The 24,589-nt window shown below is 44.7% G+C and overlaps 1 protein-coding gene across 1 annotated transcript; it reads left to right on the plus strand.

The window, feature by feature from the left end:
• Positions 1-919: 919 nt before the first annotated feature.
• Positions 920-24,589, plus strand: FKBP1A (FK506 binding protein 1A). The gene is made up of 5 exons (XM_006921673.3): positions 920-1,126; positions 1,203-1,250; positions 18,457-18,569; positions 21,505-21,669; positions 23,489-24,589. Exons 1-4 carry the CDS (start codon positions 1,090-1,092, stop codon positions 21,631-21,633), a joined length of 327 nt encoding a protein of 108 aa, XP_006921735.1. The 5' UTR covers positions 920-1,089; the 3' UTR covers positions 21,634-21,669; positions 23,489-24,589.

Here is a 24,589-nt window from a genome sequence, read left to right on the forward strand (position 1 = left end):
CTCCTGTGAGAATCTAATGCCTGATGATCTGAGGTGAAGCTGAGGCGGTGATACCAGCATTGAGGAGAGACTACAAATACAGATGAAGCTTTGCTAGCTTGCCAGCCGCTCACCTCCTGCTGTGCGGCCAGGTTCCTAACAGGCCACCAACCAGTACTGGTCCCCAGAACCCGAGGGGTTGGGGACCCCAGTCCTAGACTGTATCACAATGTGCCCTCTGGCCACAATGCCTCTGCGAGTTCGTTCTGCCTCTCCTACCCCAACACACACAAAGCTGGTCAACTCCTCAGACCTTGGGTAAACCTGGCGACCTCAGGGAAGCATTTCACTACACTCCAAGCTGTTAGCCATCTCTGTTATATGTCTCTCAGAGCATAAAGGCTCTTATAGTACTTATAAACTTGAACTTTACATTTATGTGTGGTTACTTGGTGGTCTCTCCCTCACCAGAATGTAAGTTCTGTGAGGTCAGGGACTGTTTGTCGCCCTCACCGCTGTTTCTCCAGCACCTAACACAGTACATGGTATATAGGTGCTCAATAGGGGTATGAATGAATGGAATGAATGAATCCAGTGTAAATACGGACTCCTCCTATGCAGTAAAGCAGAGCTCGTTATCTTGAACCATTTATTAAACTCTAACATGTATGCACACCTGCACTGACTTCTCACAAGCGTCCTTTTTACAGGATAAGTGTGTACTTAGAAGTGTGAATCTGCTCAAAGTCTGTCACTGGCAGACCCCCCAAATATTTCTCCCATTTCTCAGATGTGTTAACTTGGTTAAAGAGATGCCGTCCTGGCAAGACACACAGAGAGAGTAAGGGTGGAGAGGGAAGACGGCCATTTAAACGGCTCCATCCGAAGTCCTCAAGGCTTCCGGGCTTCCGGTTCCCGGGCCCCGCGGCCTGGGCTCAGGGACGTGCACGCCGTGTGGGGCGCGCACGCAGGGCGGGGCGTGCGGGGGCGCGCGCGTGCGCAGGCGTTGCGCGGACGGACTAGGCAGAGCCACGGAACCACCGCCAAGTCCGGTCTTGGTCCACGCCGCCCATCGCGCCGCCCGCCTGCCCCGCGTCCGCCGCCACCGCCATGGGAGTGCAGGTGGAGACCATCTCTCCCGGAGACGGTGAGTAGGCGCGCCCGGCGATCCTGGGAGCTCCGCTGCCGCGCGCATCCGCTCACCCGTCTGTCTGTCTCCTCAGGGCGCACCTTCCCGAAGCGCGGCCAGACCTGCGTGGTGCACTACACAGGTGAGTCGGCTGACCCGCGGGGGTGGGGGGGGCCCTCCCGACCTGGGGGCAGGCTTGGGGCAAAGGCCCGGGGCGTGGCGACGGCGAGGCCCGCGTGGCCTTAGGCTGAGGCCTGGGCGGTGGCAGCGCTCCCGAGGGGGCAGCCTGGGGCCTGCGGTACCGGAGACCGTCTGAGCTGGCGCCTGTGAGCGTTGACTGCGGGCCAGGCGTTATCTCACCCTTCTTCACAACCAGTTCTGTGCCTCAGATGCTCCACTTATGCCCACTGCGCAGATGGGGAAAGCGAGGTTTAGGGAGGCGAAGTCACTTGCCCAAGGTCAGACGCTCAGGAATGAGCGGAGCCCGGCCAGGGACCATCAGAAAGGATATGTACCCTTTCTGTGTCGCGGTTAACACCCTATTCCCCCTTCCGGCCCTCCCTTCGATGGAGATAAGAAGGGCGAGGTACTTCCCAGTCTGCGGAGCTGCCTCTTTCCCAGTGAAGTCGGGCTTCGTCTCTACACTGCGGGTGGAGAAACGTCCCAGTACTTAAGTCATTGGTTTGGTTCTGCTTGGCCTTGGAGGAACTAGATCTGCACGGTCTTTTTCCTCTTTTTACTTTTGAGCCACTTACACATCCAGGCCTCAATGGCAGTGATGGCTCAGGCTGACAGAACATGTAATTTAGTCCTCCACCTCTTCTAGGATTAGAGACTTTTCTCATCCCCATTTTTAAGATAAGGAAACTGAGACCCAGTTAGGATAACAAACGGTAATGTAAGCCAAAGGAAATTGTAACGTCAGCCGGAATTCAGACATCAGAGTCTCAGAGTCGTGTGTCTTGAGACCATCTTTTTACTCCATGCCCTTACAAGGTCCTTCTGCTTTGTATTGAGGAGGGGGAGGGGAGATTGAGAGGGCGGAGACTCCATGTGCCCTTTCTCTTTCCCACCCTTTCCTCTTCCTTTTCCTCCTTCTTCTGTTTCTTTTCCTTCCCTCCCTTCTCTTCCTCCTCCTCCTCCTGGGTAGTAGGCTGTAGGAATTTCTGACCGACCTGCTCAGGGATAAGCACTCCCCTTCACTCCCAAATCATGGAGAGAGTAGTCCGCTGTTGAGGCAAATGACTTTCATTGGGAAGGGTATAAGACAACTAACATCCACCTCTCCCATATTCTTTTTATGTTTCTGGCTCTTATTTATCTGGCCCTTCCTTCTCCATGGGTAGAAATGGGGGCAGAGGGTAGAAGGAGTTAAGAACTAGAACCTTTAAAAAGACTACTGAGGAGGAGGAGGTTTTGAAACTATCTTGGTAGGGAAGAGTCTCATGCCTGTGAACAAAACTGGAACGTGGTTCTGACATTTTAAATGACTGTCTTTGTAAGCCACGGTCAGCATCTGAACCCAAGAGGTCTAGTCATTTTGGAGGAAAGCTTGTCAGTTTGATTGTTTTTTGATCACTGGGATGAGAAGAGTAACCATTGCCTTTTATATTGCTGGAGTGAGTGGGCAGTTCATTGACTTCCCACAGCCAACTGTACGGAGACTGGGATTCAAGTGATGAGGTGACATCTGCCCCCATACCCCACCCTACAGTTTGTAAGTAGCCACAAGTGGGCTGCATCTGTCCCACCCCTCGTCCTTGGCTTACCCATTTTTCGGTGCTGATGGCAGGACTGGACACTAGCATGTAGGCAGAACCACATTTCACCGTGCCTCTTGATGAAATGTCCCCACACAGCATGTCTGGAGCCTTTCTTTAAGAGAACAGATGGTCGTGGGACCCAGAACACCATCAGGGCTCCTATTGCCTCTTCTCCAAGTCTGTGTTTTCCTTGAGGGTGGCACTCACCCACACATTCCCAGAACAGCAGCAGGACCCTGGCGTGCATTAGGACAAAAGCTTTCTTTTAAATTTCATTTTCGATAAGCCCTACAAAGATGCCATAGTGAGAAGTCATCTCTGCCTCATGCTCACAGAATAGGCTGTTCTCGGGCGGATAGCTTTGTTCCTGTGGGGCTTTGCCACCAGCCTCCCAGGAAGAACCTGTTTGAGACCTGTGGGGGTGTGCAAGGAATGGGTAAGGCGCTTTGAGATTTCATCTGTAACAGTTACAGCTTTTAAGCAACCGGCTTTGAAGAATCCATCTTGAGGGAACATGATGGGGGCGAGGATCATAAGATTTGAGAGTCTTCAAATCCAAGAAGTCCACTGTGCCTTATGAAGGGAGAAGAAATTCTCACGATGCCCCTAGTTTTCATCTCTGCTTTTCTTTACCTTGCTGCCTCGGTAGTTTCCTATTACAGTTTGCTGTTTTTCTGCTCCTCCCAAGTGGTGGCTGGGGGAAGTCCCTTGTGTGCCCTCCCACTCTCCTCCCTCCTCACCCCCATGCCCAGTTTCTCTGTCTCCTGTTGGGTATCTAGCTCAGATTGCCTGCTGTGTGACTCCTGTGATTACAGTTCCTAAGAGGAAGAATCTAATTGACCCAGGTTCAGAAGGTCAGGTGAACACTCTTAGTCCAGTCTACTACTGCTGATTTGGGGACAGGTCCAAAGAAACAGAGAAAGTAAGGTACTTGCCAGAATCCCCTCTCAGCCACTTGTGATATGCATAGCACAGACTGACTTTTAACCACAGGGGTGTTTTAAATGCTATTGGTGTCTGCCAGTGGTAGCCCTGATGCTACTCTCAGGGCTCCCCTGGTTCCTTCTGTGTGGCCTCTAGCAGAGCACAGCATGAACATGGCCTCAAAGAAAGACTTTTGCCACCTCTTTGTGGTACCAGAAGGGAAAATGAAAACTTGACTGTCAGCAGCCAAGCACCTCCTAGCGGCATGACAGGCATAGAGGTGGGAGGAAGAAGGTGGAAAGATAACCTGGCAGATATGTGCCTTGAGGAGCAAGTGGATTTTCACAGCTCTACCCTTGCCTCCAGTAGCTTTGTCATCTTGATCTTTGAGTTTGTCCTGACACAGAACTAGGCGTACATCCCTTTTACTCACATCAGCAAGCAAGTCACGTGCCTGCCATTGTCAGAGCAGCCTCAGGTGGGTTGAAGGAATTCTTTTTTTATCCTCTTAAATAGTAGTTGACATCTTGTACTTGGGATCAGGTTTGTCAGTAGCCTGGCTTCTAACTGAGAAAAACCAAGGGTTCCTAAACCCCATTTCAGGAGATCCACTTGGCAGCTGAACTCCCAGGGCAGGTGTAGCCACTTGCCCACAGCACCCACTCCAGCCTCTTGCTTTTCTTTAGCCTCTGACTCCCCTCTCCTCTGTTTTATCCCATCCACTCCCCTGCTGAGTGTTTCTTGGCTGATGATCTGATGTCTGGAGGAAGGCTCACCCCCAGCAGACTCCTCAGATGGCTTCCCCGTGCCATCTTCAGGTAGATGGCTATAACTGGGCTGGGCTGCAACAGGACCCTTCCTATAGCAGATGTTTATTGAGCAACAGCAACAAGCCAAGCATTAAGGACATGGCCAGTGAACTAAATAGACAAAGATCTGGTGAGGCTTATCTTGGGTGACAAGACTGATAGCATGAGGTTGTGAGAAGCACTGTAGAGAGATTAAAGCACGGTGAGGGTGTGTGGGGGCGTGGCTTCTTTTAGTGAGGGTGATTGGAAAAGGCTTCTGACAAAATGACATTTTAATATTTACCCAAAGGAAGTTGTGGAGTGAGTGTCTAGGGGAAGAGTATTCTAGGCAGAGAGAAGAGCTAGTGCAGAGGCCCTGAGGTTGGCGCATGCTTGGTGTATTAGAGGAACAGCAAGAAGACCAGTGTGGCTGGAATGGATTGTATGAGGGGGAAAGTGGTAAGAGATGAGGTGATGGTGGAGCCTTGGAATTCCCAGTGTATGGGAACATTGGCTTTCTTTCTGAATAAGGTGGGATCGTTTGAGATGACTAGGGTTTTAACGGGCCCCCTCTCTTCTGGCTACCATGTGGACCTTGAACTGTTGGGGGCAAGGGCAGAAACAGGTCCCTAGTTGTATCAGGGTGTGTAGTGTGCGCCAACCCAGGCAAATGGGCAGAGGTGGTGCCCGGTGGACATGATCCCCAAGGATGTGGGTCCTTTGCTGGATTTACATCTTGCCTCTGCCACATAACATGTTGAAAGCTTGGGCAAATTGTCCCACTTTTCTCAGCTTCTGGGTGCCATCTGTAAAATGGGAGTGACAACACCCACTGAGGAGTTGCTGGGGCAAGTGCATTCTGTAAGGGGCAGCAGCGACAGTGATGCTGTTTTAAGGCTCCCTGTGTCCCAGGTATTGGGTGTTGTATTCCTCCTGGTCCTCCATCCAGCTGGGACTGCCTGTGATGTCTAGAGTGGAAGAAAGGCAGAGCTCTGGTTTCATCACTGCAGCTCCTGGAGTGGCCCAAATGTACATGCAGTTTTAGGATCAGTGGAGGTAGATGGGCAGAGACCTCACCCTCTTTTTATTTTACAGATGGGAAAATAGGCACCTATAAAAAAAGAAATGAATCTGAGCTAAGATTCATCATAAAACAGGCCTACACATTGCCTACAGCTTATATTGGCTTTTAAGAAAGCTGCAGTCGTTTTCTTATATTTGAGAAGCAAGGGAGGTTTTTAGTGTTACTTGTTTCTTGTGGGTATGAGAGGGGCAGGGTTGGGCTGTGCTAGTGTGGCTGTGTGAACAAGTTAAGGTGTCAGTCCTTTTCTTCAGGTTTTCTTAACATCGTGGGATTTTAACATTTTGAAAATAGATCTTGCTATGGAAACATTTTTCTTTTCCTCTAGGATTGTGATCACCAAAGTACAGATCTCATAGGTGCCATTGTTCTCTCCTTCCACAGGCAAGAGCGGAAGGCTCACTTGTCTTAAATTAGCCAAAGGCCGCACAGCATCCTTGTGTGTATGCACGACTCTTATTTGTGAAGTTTTCAGACATAGGGAAAATCAAAGTAGAACAATAAATACCCATGTTCCCACCACCTAGAGTCCACGATGGTTGACATTTTGTTATCTTGATAATTTCTGTTTACTTACAGAATATATATAGCTGTAATCTATGTTTTGGGTTGAGGGGGATGCTGAGCCGTTAAAGTTGCAGACATCAGTGACACTCTACCTCTACATACTTGAGCATGCTCTAAGAATGAGAATATTCTTCTTACCTCCTACTGGTCACATCTAAGAAAATTGGAAATGATTCAGTAGTATCTACTCCCAAATTCATATTGAAACTACCCCGGTTGTCTTTAAAGTGTTTTTCAATAGCCTTTTTATTTTTTAATACAATTCAGCTGAGGTTTATACATTACAGTTGGTTATCATGTCCATAGAATCAATCCAGAAGAGTCTTCACATTGATTTTTTTCTTAATAACCTTGGTTTTTCATATAGAGCAGATTCGTTATCTTACAAACTATCCCACATCTGTCTTATTGTTTTCTCCTGGTGTTGTCTAACTCCTACCACCCTGATTTCCTATAAACTGGAAGTCGGAGTGTCTGGATAGTTTCTGGTTAAACATTTCAGTGTGAAGACTTCATACATGCTGCTGTGTACTTCGTACTCAGCACCTCGTAGGGAACATCACTATTTGTGATGCTAAATTTGATCTTTTTTTTGTAAAGGTACATTTTCCCCCTTTGCAATGAGCAGATCTTTGGTGTAGTTACAGATCCTGCAGATACCCTCCTCCTCATCAGCCTCTCCCTTACTAGTATTTACACCAAGGATAATTTGTACCCAAAGAAATTATTTCCAAAGTGGTGATTTTAAAATTCTTTTGTACTATCTACATTATTTAGCTGCCATTCTATAAAATAGGGTAAAGCTTAATTCTTTTCCTTTAATTACCAATTTTTAAAGGGAAGAGTTGGTTTTATAGTCATCCTAGTGGCAGCAAGTGACTTCTCGGCTCCAGTCTACTTTTTTTGTTTTTAGTATACTATGAACTCATCAATTTTACTTAGGGCCTTTAAAATCATTGATATTCATTATTTTTTTTGATTCTCACAGTGTCCCAAATTTGGCCAGTAGGAGCCCCTTCAAGCTGGCTCTAGTACCTATTTGACACATTCCTACTGTTCCTGAATAACTTCTTGGTTTCACTGCTCTGGTTGTGGCATCAGTCATCGAACCAGAGGGCTCTGGTTCCTTTCAGTGGGTCTCAGACTTTTGTTTTCATTAACAGCTTTATTATAACTTATATAAAAATTTACCGATTTACCCATAGGCTTTATAACTTGAACATTTTGGGGGGTTAGAAACTGATTATTGTGAAGTGCTCATTAATGGGTTCATCATATCTGTAAACTGTGGAATCATTTGTCTGCCTTCAGGTTTTTTCTAAAAATGGTATTGTTACTTGCTGTTTCCCATGGAAAAGGCCAGGGGTATTTTGGATAACTTAGGCATGTACTATCCAGTTCTCCCTTTGATGCTCATGGCAATGTTTGCTTGTTTTTATTTCTATTTTTCTTCTGCTTTTTTTTTTTGGTCTGCTAAGGCACTGAACTGAGTCCTCGCATTCCTCCGGCCACCCCACTTTAACTTGGGCCACGTAAATTCTAGCAGTGCAAAAAGGTGGAGGAGGAAAGGGAGAGAGTGAAAGAAATAATCAGCTCTCGATCTCTGCTGTCTCTGCTCTCCTTGCCTTATACTCTTCCCCTCCCAGTAGTTCACACCACCCTGGCCTGCATGCAGTTCCTCGAACACCCCAAGCCTTCCCCCCAGGAAGGTCTCTACCCCTCTGCTTAGGTGCCACCATACTGCCCCCACTCCCCACCACAAGCAGGCTGTTATCACAGCTTAAATTACGCCCCCTTAGGGTGTCTTCTCTGATCCTTGGCTATAGTGGTTGTTCACACATGCACGTGCACGCACACACACACACCTCTACCTCTGATTCTCCAACAAGGCACCCATCCATCTCCTTCTTAGCCTTCCTCACAGTCAGACTGTGCATAGTTATTATGCGCGTGCGCGCACACACACACACCTCTACCTCTGATTCTCTAACAAGGCACCCATCCATCTCCTTAGCCTTCCTCACAGTCAGACTGTGCATAGTTATATCTCCTCTTTTCCCAGTAGACTGTGGGCTCCAGGAGGCCAGATCCACATTGGTGGTGTCCTCCACGTTCTCTCCCCATCAGTGCCTGGCATGGAGTGGGGTACTCAGTAACTGCTTGAATGAGTGGTCAGTTAAGATCTGGCATTAGACTCTAGCTGCAGTGGGGAAAGCCCACACTCCTGTTATGATTGGTATAATATTTCTATTTCCTTTAGATTAGAATAAGAAAAAGAACATTTACAACATTTTAAATTTTGCCCAGTCCCTATGGATTGATAAAATCATGACCATTCCTACCTTTTTACACCCATTGCACAAAGGTCAGCACACCAGACTCTTCAATGTGTTAAGAGCTGGGGGAAAGCCTCGGCCTTGCCCCTGAGGTGCTTACCTTGTAGGGAGTGCCTTCTCTTGTGCTCAGTGTTACAAGAGGAGTGCCTTGAGCAACCCACACCTGGGGCTAGAAGTACTAAGTGGTCTTGAATGTGTATGGCTCAGTCGGGCAAGAAAGGGCTTGCCAAGCGTATGCAAAGGCCTGAAGTGGGGGAAAGGTGCCTTTGGTTTTCTATAAGTACTTATTGACTATCTATTATGTATAAGGTGCTGTCCTGGGTACTGAGAATATGCAAGTGAAAAAGGCAAGGTCTCTATCATCATAGATTTATACTGGAATGAGAAAGACAGATAACAGATATGGTTAATAAGCAAAAATATATTATACATTAGCATTAGTAAGTGCTAATTAAGGAGGGGACAAGAGAAGGTTGAGATTTTAGATCAGCGAAAGCCTCAATGAGAAAGTGACATTTGAATAAAGGTCTGAAGGAGGTAAAGGAGTAATCCATGTGACTATCTGGGTAAGAGCACTTTAGGCTGAAACAGCAAAGACAAAGGCACTGGGGTGGGAGTATCCTGCATTTGAATACAGAACAGAAGGAAACAATGTTTCTGGAGTGGAGAAGTATAAGAGTAATCAGATGAAGTCAGAGAGATGGCAGTGCAAGGTGGCAGCTCTCACAGGGCCCTGTAGGCCATGTTACAGACTTCTGCTTCTGTTCTGAGTGAGATGGGAGTCATGGGAGGATTTTGAGCAGAAGAGTAATAGGGTCTGAATTGTATTTTAAAACAATGTCCCTCTGGCTACCATGTCAAGTTTAAACTGTAGGAGAGCAAAGGCAGAAGCTGGGAAACCAGGGAGGAAATTAGTATAATAATCTGGAGCCAAGCTCCAGAACTCATGCTTTTAGCCATTGTACCCTATAACCTTCTGCCTCTGTGTTTGCTGGAAAACTGAAAGAGGAAAGCTAAAGATCATACGTATTTCTACCATTTTCAGATAGCCACCATTAAACAGTGTGTTTCCTTCTGTGCACCCACACACAAACACCATAAGACATAAAGCGGTAGTCTCTTATTTATATTATGATAAGTGGAAAATGGAAAAGTGTGTCCAGAAGGACATGCACTCTGGTTTGTGTTATGGGGTCCTGCGTGTTCTTCCCCTCACAGGTCCTCCTTTGAAAATACACTTTTGGTCATAGAATCTCAAGAAATTTTAGCTGAAGGTTGCAAGCATTTCCAGATGGAAAATATTCTTGCACTCAGTTTATGTGATGGAGAGGAATAAGCTGGTTTTCTCTTTGGGTAGGCACTCGACCTTTGATCATGCCATGTGTGGACTCTCAGAGCTCTGATTCAGGAAGTTTGCCCTGTGAATGCAACCTCAGAGGCCCAGGCATAGGATGAGACATGAGCTTTGAGTTAATACCTCTTAGCAACCTCAGTTCGTAAAATCTCTTTTCACTCATCACGATTGGGACAAGTGGATAGTTGGCATGTTAATCCTAAGTGGCATGGCTTCCGTAAATATTTTATTTCAAATCCAAACAAATCATTGGCTAAAGGGCCATATCTTTCTTTTAGGATGGCTCTTCTGGTGGAGTTTCTCATCAAGGTTCTTGCAAAACCTAATTTTGGCTTTTAAAGTTATGAGATCATTTGAATGCCAAGCCTTTCTAGATTTTTGAGATTTTTTTCTCCAAACATACATTAGTCTCACCCACACACAGTCATTTGTCAGCAATATTTTTTAGTGACTTGCCTTTATTGAGCCTTTCCAAGCAGTCACACTCACATGTCATTTGTTTACGTGCTATTTAATTACGTTATCAATACTTAGTAAGTAAAACTGACATAAATAGATTTGGGAATAAACACAGCTGACAGACGCTTGGAAAGCGTAAAACTCACATAGGAAAGGAGTGAGGATGAGCTAGAGACTGGGGCATGAAGGAGCTTTCACCATGCTGGGGCAGGCTGTGGTTCTTATAAGAGTCTCTGCCGAGGCAATAAAGTAAAAAGTGTTTGAGAGAGCTTCTGCATACAGTAAGGAAGGGGAACAGCTAATCTTAATTTAAACCTTGGTCAGTATATCCATCTGGGAATGTTCCAAGTGGCTTCAGATGCAGATTTGTAGAAAAATTGATGACTTTGATTTTGGATTTCCCACCTCTGTTCAACCATTGCACTTTTGTACTTAAGAAATTACCTGTTGAATTGAAAGTAGAAATCCTTTCTCTCTCTCCCAACTGTAAATGGCAAGAGCTTTATATTGTTTTGAGAGTTTAGAGTTTAGGACATCTTTTTTTTTTATTGTCATTGTTCGATTTAGTTATTAGTTTTTTGTTTTAATCTTAAATCTTTGCATATTTTGGACCCAGTAAAATGCTGCCTATGAAAACCACCTGCAAAGATTCATCAGCAACTGAAAATCACATTGTGAGTCATGAGCTGTAACTACAGGTGTTAAAGCCATAACTACAGGTGCCTTCTTCAGTCATCTTCCCTTACCCAGTAGGGGATATGTGGCAATCTGCCTTCCACCAAGCAGAAAGCACTAGAAGTGCCTCCATTTCTGTTGGCTTATTAGCAAAATAATAACCCAGTTGTCCTCTTAAATCTTCAAATCCTGGCCTTGGGTCTTAACCACTGCTTCTGTGACTTGAATCAGGCACCAGCAACACAGTCCTGGGGCACTTTGCTTAGGGTCTGCTGGCCAAGTCTGCCTCTGCTGGTTCCTTCTGAGCAAGAGCCCTTTCAAACAGACGAGCGGCAGGGAAAAACAGCCTGCCCATGGGGAGATGAACTCAAGACTCTTCCCCACGCCCTTCTTTTCTTTGCTGTTTTTTTAAGCCCTCCTGCTCTCTCTCCAAGGATTTGGGTCTGGTTCTGCCCCAAAAAGAACAGCTAAGCAGTTTGAGAGGAGACGCAAGTAAAGGTGACATTAACTGCCTTGCAGCCAGGGGCTGCTTTAACAGCTCCTCATGCAACTATAGCTTTCGCTCCTTTCATGGTCTTGTGCTTTTAACTAGGGACCCCCAAATTTTCACATTTTTCTCACTGATTAGTAATTTAAAGTTGCTAAAAGTAAAAACTGCCATTCTGGGATTACTCCTCAGATTCTTCCTACCATATAGGGAAGAGGTCTAAATATGGAAGCCTCGTGCTTGCCTTACTGGTTCTTAAAAATCGTGCAAGTGAAGCAAATTTGAAAGTGCTCATGAGTGCCAGCGTTGTGAGTGCCAGGGATTGAGCTGAGTACTACAGGGACATAGAACTCTGAATCCAGGTCTGGGACCTCGAGACAGTTCTTGAAATCAAGAATGTGGAGCTATCCCAGGCAGATTCTGGGTAACAAGGTATATAGGTTTGCGTGTAGTCAGAAACGAAATCAGTCAGTTCTGCAAATAGAAGATCCTGCTGGTGGTGATTTCATTGCATAGCCTTCGGAGCTTAAAGAGTGTCAGCTGTCATGTCTGCATTGTAACCTCAGTTGCCTTGCTCAGCAGAGCATGCTTTCTCTAGGAAGTTATGGCACGAACCTGGCAGGTGGTTTCACTGTTGAAGGTCCTGGCACAGAGATGTCCAGAGTTAGAATGGGAGCAGCTGCTGAGACCTGACTTGCTGCCCACTTTACCTGCTCCTTCCCCAAATAGAGGAAGCACCTTGCCAACTATTGGTAGATTCAGTGTAGTAGGTAAACATGTAGGATTTTGGTACATCTCACTTTTTTTTATATTTTTTTAAAAGTTTTATAAAGGAATAATTGACATCCAGTAAACTGCTCATATTTAATTATACAATTTCATAAGTTTTTGATACGTTTCTTTGTTATTCTTTGAAACCTCCCCTTCTTCCCATCTCCAAAAACCTCTCATGTCTTTTTCTGTCAAAATAGATTAGTTTGCATTTTCCAAAGCTTTACATAAATGGAATCATACAGTATGTACTCTTTTAATTTTTCAATTACAATTGATGTTTAATATTATACTAGTTTCAGGTATTAGTATGTACTCTTTTTGTCTGCCTTTCTCTTGGCATAATTACTTTGAGATTATTGTCATTCCATGTATCAATAGTTCATTCCTTTTTATTACTGAATAGTTTTTTGTTGGATGGATATACTTATTTATCCATTCACCAGTTGGCAGATGTTTGGGTTGTTCCAGTTTTTGGGTATTATAAGTAAGTCTGCTGTGAACGTTTGTATATACGTCTTTTTGTATGGACATAGGCTATCATTTCTCTTGGATAAATATCCAGGAGTAGAATGGCTGGGTCATGTGGGAGGTGTATGTACAACTTGAACTGCCAAGCTATTTTTCAAAGTGATTATTCCATTATATATTCCTACCATCAGTGTATGACAATTCCATTTCCTCCACATCCTCATCAATACATGATATGACCAGTCTTTTTCATTGTACTCATTCTAATCGGTAGTAGTCGTGTTTCTTAATGGTAATAATTTGCATTTTTGTAATTACTAATAATGTTAAGCATTTTTCGTGTGCTTACTTGCCTTCTGTATATCTTTTTCAGTGAAGTATCTGTTCAGACTTTTTGTCCTATCTAAATAGAGTTGTTTGTTGTTTATGATTGAGTTTTTAGAGCTCTTTATATATTCTGGACACAAGTCCTTCATCAGATAATATGGTTTGCAAAGATTTTCTTCCAGTCTGTGGTTTCATTCTGCATTCTTTTAAAAGTATCTTTTAAAGAGCAGAAGTTTTTAATTTTGATGAAGTTCAATTTATACTTTTATGGATTATGCTTTTTGGCTTCATATCTAAGAAATTTTTCCTACACCTCAGTCACAAAAATTATTTTCTTATGTTTTCTTCTAGAAGTTTTGTAGGTTTCTTGTTTGTATTTAGGTCCGTTATCCATTTTGAGTTGATACTGATAATGATGTGAAGTATAGATCCAGGTTTTTCCTTTTTGCCTATGGATATCTAGTTCAAGTCCAGTGAATTTTTCATCTCAGGCATTGTAGTTTTCATCTCTGGAAGTTTAATTTGAATCTTACTGTTCCTCTCTTTTAATTCTAACATCTGTGCCAGTTCTGGGTTGGTTTCAGTTGATTGATTAGTCTCCTCATTGTGGGTCATGTTCTCCTGATTCTGCACACTTGGTAATCTTTGGATGTGGCACTTGTGAATTTTACCTTTTGGGGTGCTGGATATTTTTATTTCTATAAATAATCTTGAGCTTTGTACTGGGAAGCATTTAAGTTAGAATCAGTTTGGTCCTTTTGGGTCTCGCTTTTATGATTTGTTTGGTGGGTGCTCACTAATAGGGCTGACTATTCCCCACTACTTAGGCGAGATCTTCTTGGGTACCCTACCCAGTGCCTCATGAACCCTGATTTTCTCCTGTCTTGTTAGTGGGAAGCCTTTTGAATGGTTCTTTTCCTGGCCTGAGTAGTTTCCTCCAATATGCGCATTGATTAATACTCTGTTGAATACTTACAGGGGACCCTCTGCAAATCTCTAGGGATTTCTTTATAACTCTCTCCTCCCTGGTATGTGTCCTGTGGACTCAAGCTGCATTGTGCTCCATCCCTATGCTCCCTCCCTGGAAACTCCCAAGGATGTAGGCTGGGACAGTCACAGGACTCACCTTGTTAGTTTCCCATTCCTCAGGGATCACTGTCCTTCATTGTGATGTCCAATGTCTTCACTGCAACCTCCAGTGTCTTAAAAAACATTGTTTCAGCTATTATCTGGGTTGTTTGTTTTGTTTTCATTTGGATTTTTTGTTTTTTGTTTTGTTTTGTTTTGTTTTGGGCTGTTTAGGTGGGAGAGTAAATCTGATCCCTGTTCCTCCATCTTGGCCAAAACTGGGACCTGTTTTGATGTCACAGCTTCTCTTACATTCTGCATTCAACACTGACCCAGCCTCATTCCCACTCCATATGCACATTCATTTCTGCTTCTTAACAGGCACTGCTTCCCCTTCTCTTGCATCAGCTCCTCCCCCAGTGACAGCTTACAGCCTTACATAAAATGGTCTATGCCTCCTCTTTAGGGGAGAGCCCTCCTCCTAGCCCCGCCTTGCCCCTATAGTTTGTACCAGTTGTGTGACATTCTGCTCAGCTCTGGGGATATTTTTACCTTTTAGACTTAGATTATAGGAAATCCCCTTCTCAGGCCTAAGGGACCCCCACCGTTACCAACACCACCACCAACCCTTCCCTGTGAAGATTTCTCCTCCTAGGAAGTAGGTGAGGTTGACACTTGGTAACTGGTCTGAAGTTCTGGAGGAAGGCTCATGTCCTCTTCTCAGGGACAACAGCTCTTCTGGAATAGGGTGGGAGAATGAGATCCTCAATGAAGCTCCTGCTCAAAGCCCCTCTACTCAGAAATCCTACTTCTCGGATTTATGGGGTTTTTAAATAATAGGAAGAGGCTTCACCCCTCAGTGTCCCAGAAGAGCTTAAGAGAGCTGGAGTTAGGACATTCTCCCAGACCTACGGTCTCTTCGTTGAAGAGCATCCAGATTTCCAGGCTGGCTCAGAAGCAAGTAGAGGCTGCTGGGTCCAACCTTGTGCTCTCGGCCGGATGCCAGTCAGACCATAAAGCATCTCACCTTCAGGCAAAGCGAGATGGATTTGTTTAACTTCTGGAGGTTGCTTGGTAATGTATTTGATCAGGAACAAAAGGAGAGTATAGGGAATATCTCAGTACTCTGTGGTTTTTCATTGCAGTCAAATACCGTCTTGCCCTAGTAGCAGGTATGTTCAGATTTGGCAGGAAATGGGATAATTCTCTGTAGGTATACTGTATTTTAAAACTTGGAGTTGCAACACATTAGTATATCATGAGATAAATTTAGGAGTCACAATCAGCATTATTTTTAAAAATGAGAAGTGTGTCCCATATAGCAGCAGTACCTAACCTTTTTGACACCAGGGACTGGTGCTCCTATGAGAATCTAATGCCCGATGATCTGAGGTGGAGCTGAATGATGATGCTAGCACTGCAGAGCAGTTGCAAATCCAGATGAAGCTTCACTCACCAGCCCATTGCTCACCTCCTACTGTGCAGCCCAGTCCTAACAGGCCAGGGACCAGTACTCTCCACGGCCTGGGGGTTGGGGACCCTTGCCATATAGTAACGTTACGTGTAAATTTTATTTTGATTATACACGTTATGTGTGTACTAGGTCCTGACAACACTCTAGTCTGTCGTCAAAATCAGTGATTGCTCTCTGTGGTGTGGGTTGAGTTCCATTTTTGTTACTCCTATCATGGCAGTGCTACAGAGAGATAAATGTCAAGTAAAGATTTACCTCATACCAATTAGGTTACTTTCATCTGCAAGTAACTGAAAACCTGACTTAAGGCAAAGTAGACTTTTAATCACCTTAGAACACAAATCTTGAGGGAGGTGGTTTGGGGCTGGTTCAGATTAATGAGACAACACTCTATGGCACTCCTGACCTTTTCATGGTTACAAAGTGGCTGCCATGGCTCCAGATATCATATCCTCACACAATAACATTCAATGGGAAAGGGGGGCAGGAGCTTTCTTCCTTAATGTATTTTTCTTTTTTATCAACGAGGCAGGCCTTCTCTGCAAGATTCCAGTAGACTTCACAGTTGGTCTGAGTGCCCAAACTGGCCCATGTGCCCACCAACTAACCCTGATATAGGAGAAGGGCATAGATTGATTCTAGCTCATCTACTGGGCCAGAATGTTACTACTCCTGGAAAGTTGATAATCAGTTAAAATGGGAGGGAAGGTGGACATGCTGAGTCTCAGTTTCCCAAAGTCTCAAAATAGGCAGAGCCTGGGTTCCCGGTGCCCCCCGGGCAGAATTTTCTCTGTGAGTTTAATCCAGCCAGCCATTGCATACAGTCAGGGCTCAGGGGCCAGGGATGACCCTCCCGTCTTTGGCTCTTTCCTAGAGGGGTTCCTCACCATGGCTGCTCAGGAAGCCCCAGGATTCTACTCAAGGTCTGCTGTAAAGAGTGCAGACCAGGAAGAGGCTATTTCTGGTCTTTCTCCTTTGTAGTTCACAGTCTCCATTGGGCTAAATAAAGCCTTTAGCTAGAGCCAGACCCCACTGCTCACTGGCTCTGACCTTGAGCAGGTTACTAAGCCTGGGAGTTGGTTCCCTTATTTCTGTTAAAAGCCATTTCAGGAGGGTGGGTAAAAAGAAACCCTGCCTGGCCAGAGAAAATTCTAGCTGTTCGTTGCCTGTTCTTACCGTTAAAGCTGAGTTCTGTTGGGTTGGATTCAGTGAATGAAGTAGAGCTCAAAACGGGTGAAAGGGGATGTCTACAGTGAATAATGTGGAGAGTGGAGACCTGTTCTCACAGTTACTCATTTATAGAAAACTATTCAAGTCCTGCCATTTCTCATTTCTTTTATCAGGTAATGATTGTGTTCTGGTAAAGGGATGAGCTTCGTGGACACCCCAACTTGCTAGTTTTCTGGGATGATAGTGCCTGGCTCTGCAATGACTTGGCAGGGGTGGATCCCCATCCTCCTGTCTCCCTCTCCAGCTCCTAGCTCTAGGTAGTACAAGCACCCACTCTGCCCCCAGGACGTCTAGCTCCCCTCTTGCTCTGTTAGGACAGCAGTTTCCATTCCTCTCCCTCCCCATTTTCTACTTTGTCAAAGTTCAGACAGTCTGATGGCTGCGATAAAGCTCTCAATTGATCTCTGCTTTCCCACCCCACTTACAAGTGTTGACATTTTTTAGATTGAGATTTCCCTCCTCTAAAAAATACGCAACAGAATTCTGTATTTTGCTGGGCCTTCTGAGTGATGCTTAGAACCATGTTTAGGCCCACCCTCAGCCTCCAGTGGAATCAGCTTTATGTTAATTATGTGGCAACAACTGGCTGACTCTTTCCAGGCTGGGATCCTGATAGGAGTCTTTTTAGGATTTCAGTCACATGTATCACAATTGGCTGACACTGACTTCCGGAGAAACCAATGCTGATGGTCTTTTTTGGGTGAGGAGTTGCAGATATCTGTTTCTCTTTTCTCGTGGCTCTCACCCTCTGGCATCTCCGTCTCTGGAATTCCCCCTTTTAAAGGAGAGTGCCTCTGTGGTTGTCTGGCTTCTGAGAAACTGGGATAGTAGAATGAACTTAGTTAAAATCTAGCTTTACTATCTCAGCAAGTTGCTTCACTTCTCTCTGCCTCACTTCTCTCACCTGTGAAATGGGGACAGTGCATGGGGAGGACTGAAAAAGTTTATACATGGGAAGTGCCTAACCTGGTCCCTGACTTGGAGTAGAAGCACTGCCCACAGAACTGCTTCCAGAACTGACTAGAGTTGTTAGCAGTTCACCAGTAAGAGGTTTTCTGTGTCTTTTCCAATGCCACTTTTCTAATTCTCCTATACCGATTGGTGTCTTAACAATTCAGTTCATTTCTGACACTGCCCAAATTTCTGTAAAATATGACAGGTGAATTGGGAAAGGAATATTGCTTCTTTTACTATATGTGACTTTCAGCCGTTTTGTGTGTCTAAAGGGCCCACAGTTAGTTTGGTAGGAAATCCACAGGGTGCTAGAAATTCATGTCAGGAGTGTGTAGACTTCCCCCTTCTCCAAACCAACAGAGGCTCTGGTGGTCCACTTACTGCTTGGAGTCGATGAAGAGCATTCACAAGCCTGGGGTAGAGGGACTACTTCAACTTCTTTGAGGCCCACTCAGGGCACAGGAAATCCTCCCTGGACGCTGCAGTCCCTCCTCAGGCCTAGGATATCCTGCCAGGCCCTTCAGTGCTGGCATCTGGGATTTGCATTCTGCTGCTGGCTTCTGACTTGCCTCGTGTCATTACTCCTTGTTGCTCATGTTACAACTGCCCTTTTTCACAGGGATGCTTGAAGATGGAAAGAAATTTGATTCCTCCCGGGACAGAAACAAGCCCTTTAAGTTTATGCTAGGCAAGCAGGAGGTGATCCGAGGCTGGGAAGAAGGGGTTGCCCAGGTATGCTCTCATTTGTTTTGTTTTGTTTCCTAGCGTCTACCTTTTAAACTATATTTATGGTAGGACATTCGTGTGGTTCAAAAATCAAAAAAGGTGCAAGTGAAAACTTTCACTCCCATCCCACCCTATCTTTCCAATCCCCTGCAAGTAACTCCTGTTATTAATGTTTCTTATGGAATTTCTTTAAGCATATACAAAAACATATGCCTTTTTTTTTTTTTTAACTTTTAGACACACACACACATTGTTCTGCACTTGCTTTTTTACTTAATCTATCTTTGACACTTTTATATACCAAGACCAAAAAAAAGAGCTCTCTTAACAGCTGCATAGTGCTTCCTTAGGTGGGTGTACTATACTTTATTTAACCAGTACCCTAGTAATGGACATTTGGGCCATTTTCAGTATTTTGCTCTTCTAAACAGTGCTGCAGTGACTAATCTTGTATGGACTTTATTTTGTATTTGTGCAAGTGTTCCACAAGCAAATTCGCAATAATGAAGTGAGTGGTTCAGTGGTTGTGTGCACTGTCTTTTGACATATTGCCAAATTGCCATCCATGGGGATTACACTGTGAACTGCCACCAACGGTTGAAGGTGCCTGACTCCGCCAGCACAGTGTGTTGTTAAACTTTTGGCTCCAGGATAGTATAATGAGTGACATATTATCTTGGTGTAGTTTTAATTTGTATTTGTCTTATTATTGACCATGTTGTGTCTGATCATTTCTGAGAGGTCATATTCATGGAGAAAGTCATTTTGTTTGTCTTGAATCTGTTTCTTCACTATCCCCTCCCCCTTTGTGTAAACAGCTTTTGTTCTGCCAACACTATGAAATTCCCAGTAGACAATAGGAGACCCAGGGTTGCCAAAAATTCAGTTGGATGCTCTCCTTCTATGGAGCCCAGGAATTTTTTCTTGGCACTAACCAGATAAAGGAATGTTTACAGTGGCCTGAGACCCAGGGGGCTTTATAATTAGGCCCTTCATTATGGGTACTTAATTTGTTTCTCTTTCACCAAAGAGAATTGGAGATTTAACCAAAGTGGAGAGAGATTTCTGTCTTTCTCTTTTTCAGAATAGACATGGCTCCACTTCCTCTATAAAATATCACTGATTTATCTCCAAATAAATTGCTTAACTATCAGAAACTATAAGCCATCTCAGCCCTAGGTGTCTGAATTTCTGTCCTTGCAGGGCTCAGGGTTGGCAGTACAAAGAGAGGATCTTTGTGGTTTACTTCCCTTTGGAAACCTTGCCAACTGTACCTTTCTGTCTCATCCCATCCCCCTCCCCCTGTATCTGGCCTGCTCTTGGGTCTGTAACCCATCCCCCATCTCTTGTGCCAACCATCGTTCACACCACAACTCATCTTCTGTGGCTGTTCCAGCATTGGAACAATAATTGTGTGTTTCAAGAGCCGTAACTGCCACTGAGATAGTGTTATCAGCCTATTTCACTTCCCAGGCTTGGCTAGGCATGATGGGGTGTTGGAAAGATGCCCAGCCCCTCCCCGGACCCAGTGTGCTTTGGGGTCAATCACAGCTCTGTTGCTTGTGAGAAGTCTGGGTCGTCTGAGTCTTACATAGAGTATCTTCTTTTAAACTTCTCCACAGAATATTTCTTGAGCCAGCACAGGAAGAAGGGAAATTATTTTGTGTCCTTTTCCCCTTTCTTTTGAGATCATTATTGTTTTGGCTTTACATGTTTACAGGTATACAATCCTGCCACAAGTACTATTTCGGCAACTTGCTTTTTTCATCTAATGATGTATCTTGGGCATCTTTCCATATTCGTACATTTAAAGCCACTATATTCTTTCTAGTGGCTAACCCGTGGTGTAGATGTGCCTTTGACACCACTCCCCTTGTAATGGGCATTTGGATTGTTAGCAGAAGATTCTGGAGGTGGAATTGGTGGGTAAAAGGATTATGATAGTTTTGTATTATTTTAGATTAAGGCGTATGCTTTTAACGGTCTTACCACCTTGGTTCAACATGTCCCCATTTCTGAAGAGAGCTCTAGGAAGCAAGGCTTCTGTGTTGTATTTCGAAACTTTATTGCAGCCTGCTGCTTCCTCTTTAGTCACCATTTCTTACGCTGGGTCAGAGAGCCAGGAATGCACACATGGAGACTTAAAAGAGAGGTTAAAGGGTGGAAAGAGAGCAGAGAACCTGCTCACTCTTCAGAAAATAGATATTTACATTTATGTGTGTATTTGATTAGAAAATGAAAAAAGTACAAATATATTTTTTAAAGTGAAAATTTTCTCTCTGCCCTGGCCACTATATTCTGTTGTCTCCATAGAAAAATGCTGGCTTACACAGGTGGGTACAGATATGTAAATATTTTCTTCTTTTTAACACAAGTAGTAGCATACTGCACATGCTGCTTTGTACCCCAGAAAATCAGTCTTTTTTAAACTATTTTTTATATTTCTGAACTATGAGTATACAAATAGAAAGTACAGAAAAGTAGGCTACCCCCAAATAATACTCTGTGTGTGTCATTTTTTTTTAAGCAAGGTTTTTATCAAATTGCTCCTTTTTCAAGAGCATAGATGCCACTTCACATTTCCTTTGACAGACAGGCCACTGAAGAATTAGGTAGTGACTCTTCTGGAGTGTTGGCTGCCTAGAGTCAGGTCAGTAACACCTGGGAGGAAAGGTTAGGGGCCAGACCATTTTGGGAATTTAGAGGGGTTTTGATCTGCCATTGGACTCCTCCAGAAACACATGCAGGGGCCATCCAGCCTGACTGCCAGCCCCCACTTCCTGCACAGCGGGGTGCCTGGTGCCCAGGCCGCTGCTTAGTCCCTGGAATGTCTTATTCATACCATCCTGGCCAAGAGCCACTGAGGTAAACAGCTTTGCTCCTTAGGGAGACAATTCGGGAGTGTGTTCAGCTGATTATTTCTTCTTTGTTCTCTTCACAGATGAGTGTGGGTCAGAGAGCCAAACTGACCATCTCCCCAGACTATGCCTATGGTGCCACTGGGCACCCAGGCATCATCCCACCAAATGCTACTCTCGTCTTTGATGTGGAGCTTCTAAAACTGGAATGACAGGAATGGCCTCCTCCCTGAGCTCCCTGTTCTTGGGTAAGAAACTTAATGCTGAAGGACCTTTAAATACCTTTGGTCCTCCAGTGTTATGCCCAGTGTTTGATGGGTAACAGAAAGAACCAAAAATACCAGGGTTTTTACCCCCTACCTTCTAGCTCTGTTGGATGTACTTACAGTTTTAGTTAGCAGCGTGCACTTTGAATGTAAAAGTTGGTCGCCCTATGGGAAGGGATGGCTTCTGTTCTTGAACATAACTCATGTGGATGGCATAACTGACGGTAGCTGTTTAAACAAAGTATTTTTATATGTGCCTTAAGCTAAAACTCAGTTTGGAATTGGGACTGTAGGCCAAATTATTAGTGCCAACATTTCGGTTCTTTAGAAGGAAGACTGTTGATGACTTTGCCCTGTCCTAGTTTGTGCACCTCCCTCATCTATAGTTCGTGGTTACTGCCTGTTAGATGGTATAAGAGGTATTACCACCCAGGCCACCTGCCTCAGAGAGCAAGCCCAGCACAGTCAAGGCCAGAAGGCCAGCTTGTTATCAGTGGGTTGAAACATGAGGCCAGAGGATGTCTGTGAAGCGTAAAAGATGCTCTCAGACAGTCCTAGGAAGGGCTCTTAGGGACCTGAATCAGCTTTCGTGTGGAGCAGGTGAAGAAAAAGGCCAAGAGAGAAAGGCTTGACTCAAGGTCACATCCAGGTAGTGGCAAACTAGGACCAGAGCCCCTTTCCTGCTTTCCCTTCCTGGACTTTTTCCCCATCCATTACTCTTATTTCTAGGAAACCAAACTCACTATGCCAATGGCACATAACTTTTCATGTGGGTACTAGGATTTTAAAACACATGAATGCCGTCATCTTCTTTCCAGTTGGCCCCAGACCTCTACATTTGCTCCTGGGACCAGAGGGCCACACTCAGGGCTGGGTGAGAGTGCTTTTGTTTGAAAGCCGCAACAAATGGCTGCCAGCCTGTTTGTTATGGTATAACCTTATCCAGTTGTGGACTTAAGTAGAGGGGCTTTTCACAATTATTATTAGCTATTTTCTCTCAGGTTTGAGCCCTGCACATCTGGTCATGCAGTCTTGGTCAGGTTCGATTACTCTGGCTTCTCCAGTTGTCATCTCTACCAGGAGGGACCGCTTGACACTTTACAGAGCCTCCCCCTGCCCAAAGGTCTATACCTAATCCAAACCCTCTTTTCTGTTCTTTGAGAGTTGAGCCCTTTGAATGTTAATATGTTTGAGGGAGCCTTGGAGTTATCCCAATTTGGAAACAGTCTTTCTGGAAATCTGGTAGGATGGAGGGTGGGGAAGGAAAGGAGAGAGGGTTAAAGGGCTACTAAGTCACCCTGGCCTATGCCCCCCCTGCATGCACTGCCAGAGAACATCTCAGAGCTTCTTGGAAGGGTCTTGAAGGAAAACCCAGGGGCAAACCCAGAAAGCTACAGGTTTGAGTGAATGAATGAAGATGGCAGACATTTTCTAAGTCTGTTCAACATGGGGATTATCAGCTTAGGGCTTTGCATATTAAGTCGCCCGGGAAGCTTGTAAGACTCTCCTGATGCCCAGGCCACACCTTGGAACACTGCCCCTCCTACTCCTCAGCCAGCAAGGTAAACTTAATCCCAGAGTTAAAAAAAAGCCACAATTTAAGCGGGCAGGAGGTTGCTAACTTTGCAATCCAGCCTGAGCCCAGCTGGCTTTCCCCAGCAGGAGCAGAAGTGGCTTGGTGTAAATTAAGACCTTGCAGCTATTGGGGAAGGGACTTGGTATGGTGGCCAGCCTTATGGCTGTCCACAGCACACAAAGAGCACTGAGTTACTGGAAATCACAAATTTTCTGTCCCCAACAGATGTGCCATGGCAGGATCTGGCGCCCCCCCAGACGCGCACATGCGAATTCGTACGGAGCTTTTCCTGATGTTCCACTACATACACTCTTTGTATAAACATCTACCCCGACTGAATGTGTTCTGTCACCCAGCTTTGCTCTTCTCCTTATCCTCGTGTGTGTGTTGACCTAAACTATATGCCATAAACCTCAAGTTACTCATTTTATTTTGTTTTTGTTTTGGGGTGAAGATTCAGTTTCAGTCTTTTGGATCTAGGTTTCCAATTAAGTATTAGTCAAGTATTAACAGCACAAGTAATGGGTTAACTTTAGACTAGGAATTGGTGTGGGGGGGGGGATGCAAGAATCTTTATTTTATTTTATTTTTTTGGATGAAATTTTTATCTATTATATATTAAACATTCTTGCTGCTGCGCTGCAAAGCCATAGCAGATTTGAGGCGCTGTTGAGGGCCGTATTATTCTCCAAGTTGAGAGATGTCCTTGGGTTGAATTAAGAGCCCTACCCAAAACTGAAGTAGGGATGGGGAGAGCCCTTGCCTCCCTGGCCCCATCCCATCCTCCCCTTAAACCCTCTGCCTTTTAAAAGCAAATCGTTTTCACTGCAATGTTGGACACTACAGGTATCTGTCCCCGGGCCAGCAGGGACCTCTGAAGCCTTTTTCGTGGCCTGGCTTTTTTTCCCCCCATTCTGTGGTTTTTCTAATGGAAATTCAGGATTTTTATAATCTCATAGCTATCCAGGTTCCACTTTCTAAATTTTAAGAACTTTAATCGAAAGTTTAAATTGAAGGTGCTGTTTGTAGAAACTTAACACCCAATGAAAGCCCAGCCATCATGACAAATCCTTAAGTGTTGTCTTAAGAAAATGATGCTGGTCATCACAGCTTCAGCATCTCCTGTTTTTTGATGCTTAGCCGCCCTTCCCCCCGACCCGCTGATCTCAAAGTTTCCTGGCTTTTCCTTCCCCGCTCTCACTCCTTTGCTGTCCTGTGTAGTGATTTGGTGAGAGAAATTATTGCTGTCTACCCCCCACCCCCCGCACTACATATGATTTCAAGTTTTATTATTGCAATAAAAGTGCTTTACGCTGGCTTTTCTCA

This window comes from Pteropus alecto, unplaced genomic scaffold, assembly GCF_000325575.1.
Source record: "Pteropus alecto unplaced genomic scaffold, ASM32557v1 scaffold45, whole genome shotgun sequence".
NCBI lineage: Eukaryota > Metazoa > Chordata > Mammalia > Chiroptera > Pteropodidae > Pteropus > Pteropus alecto.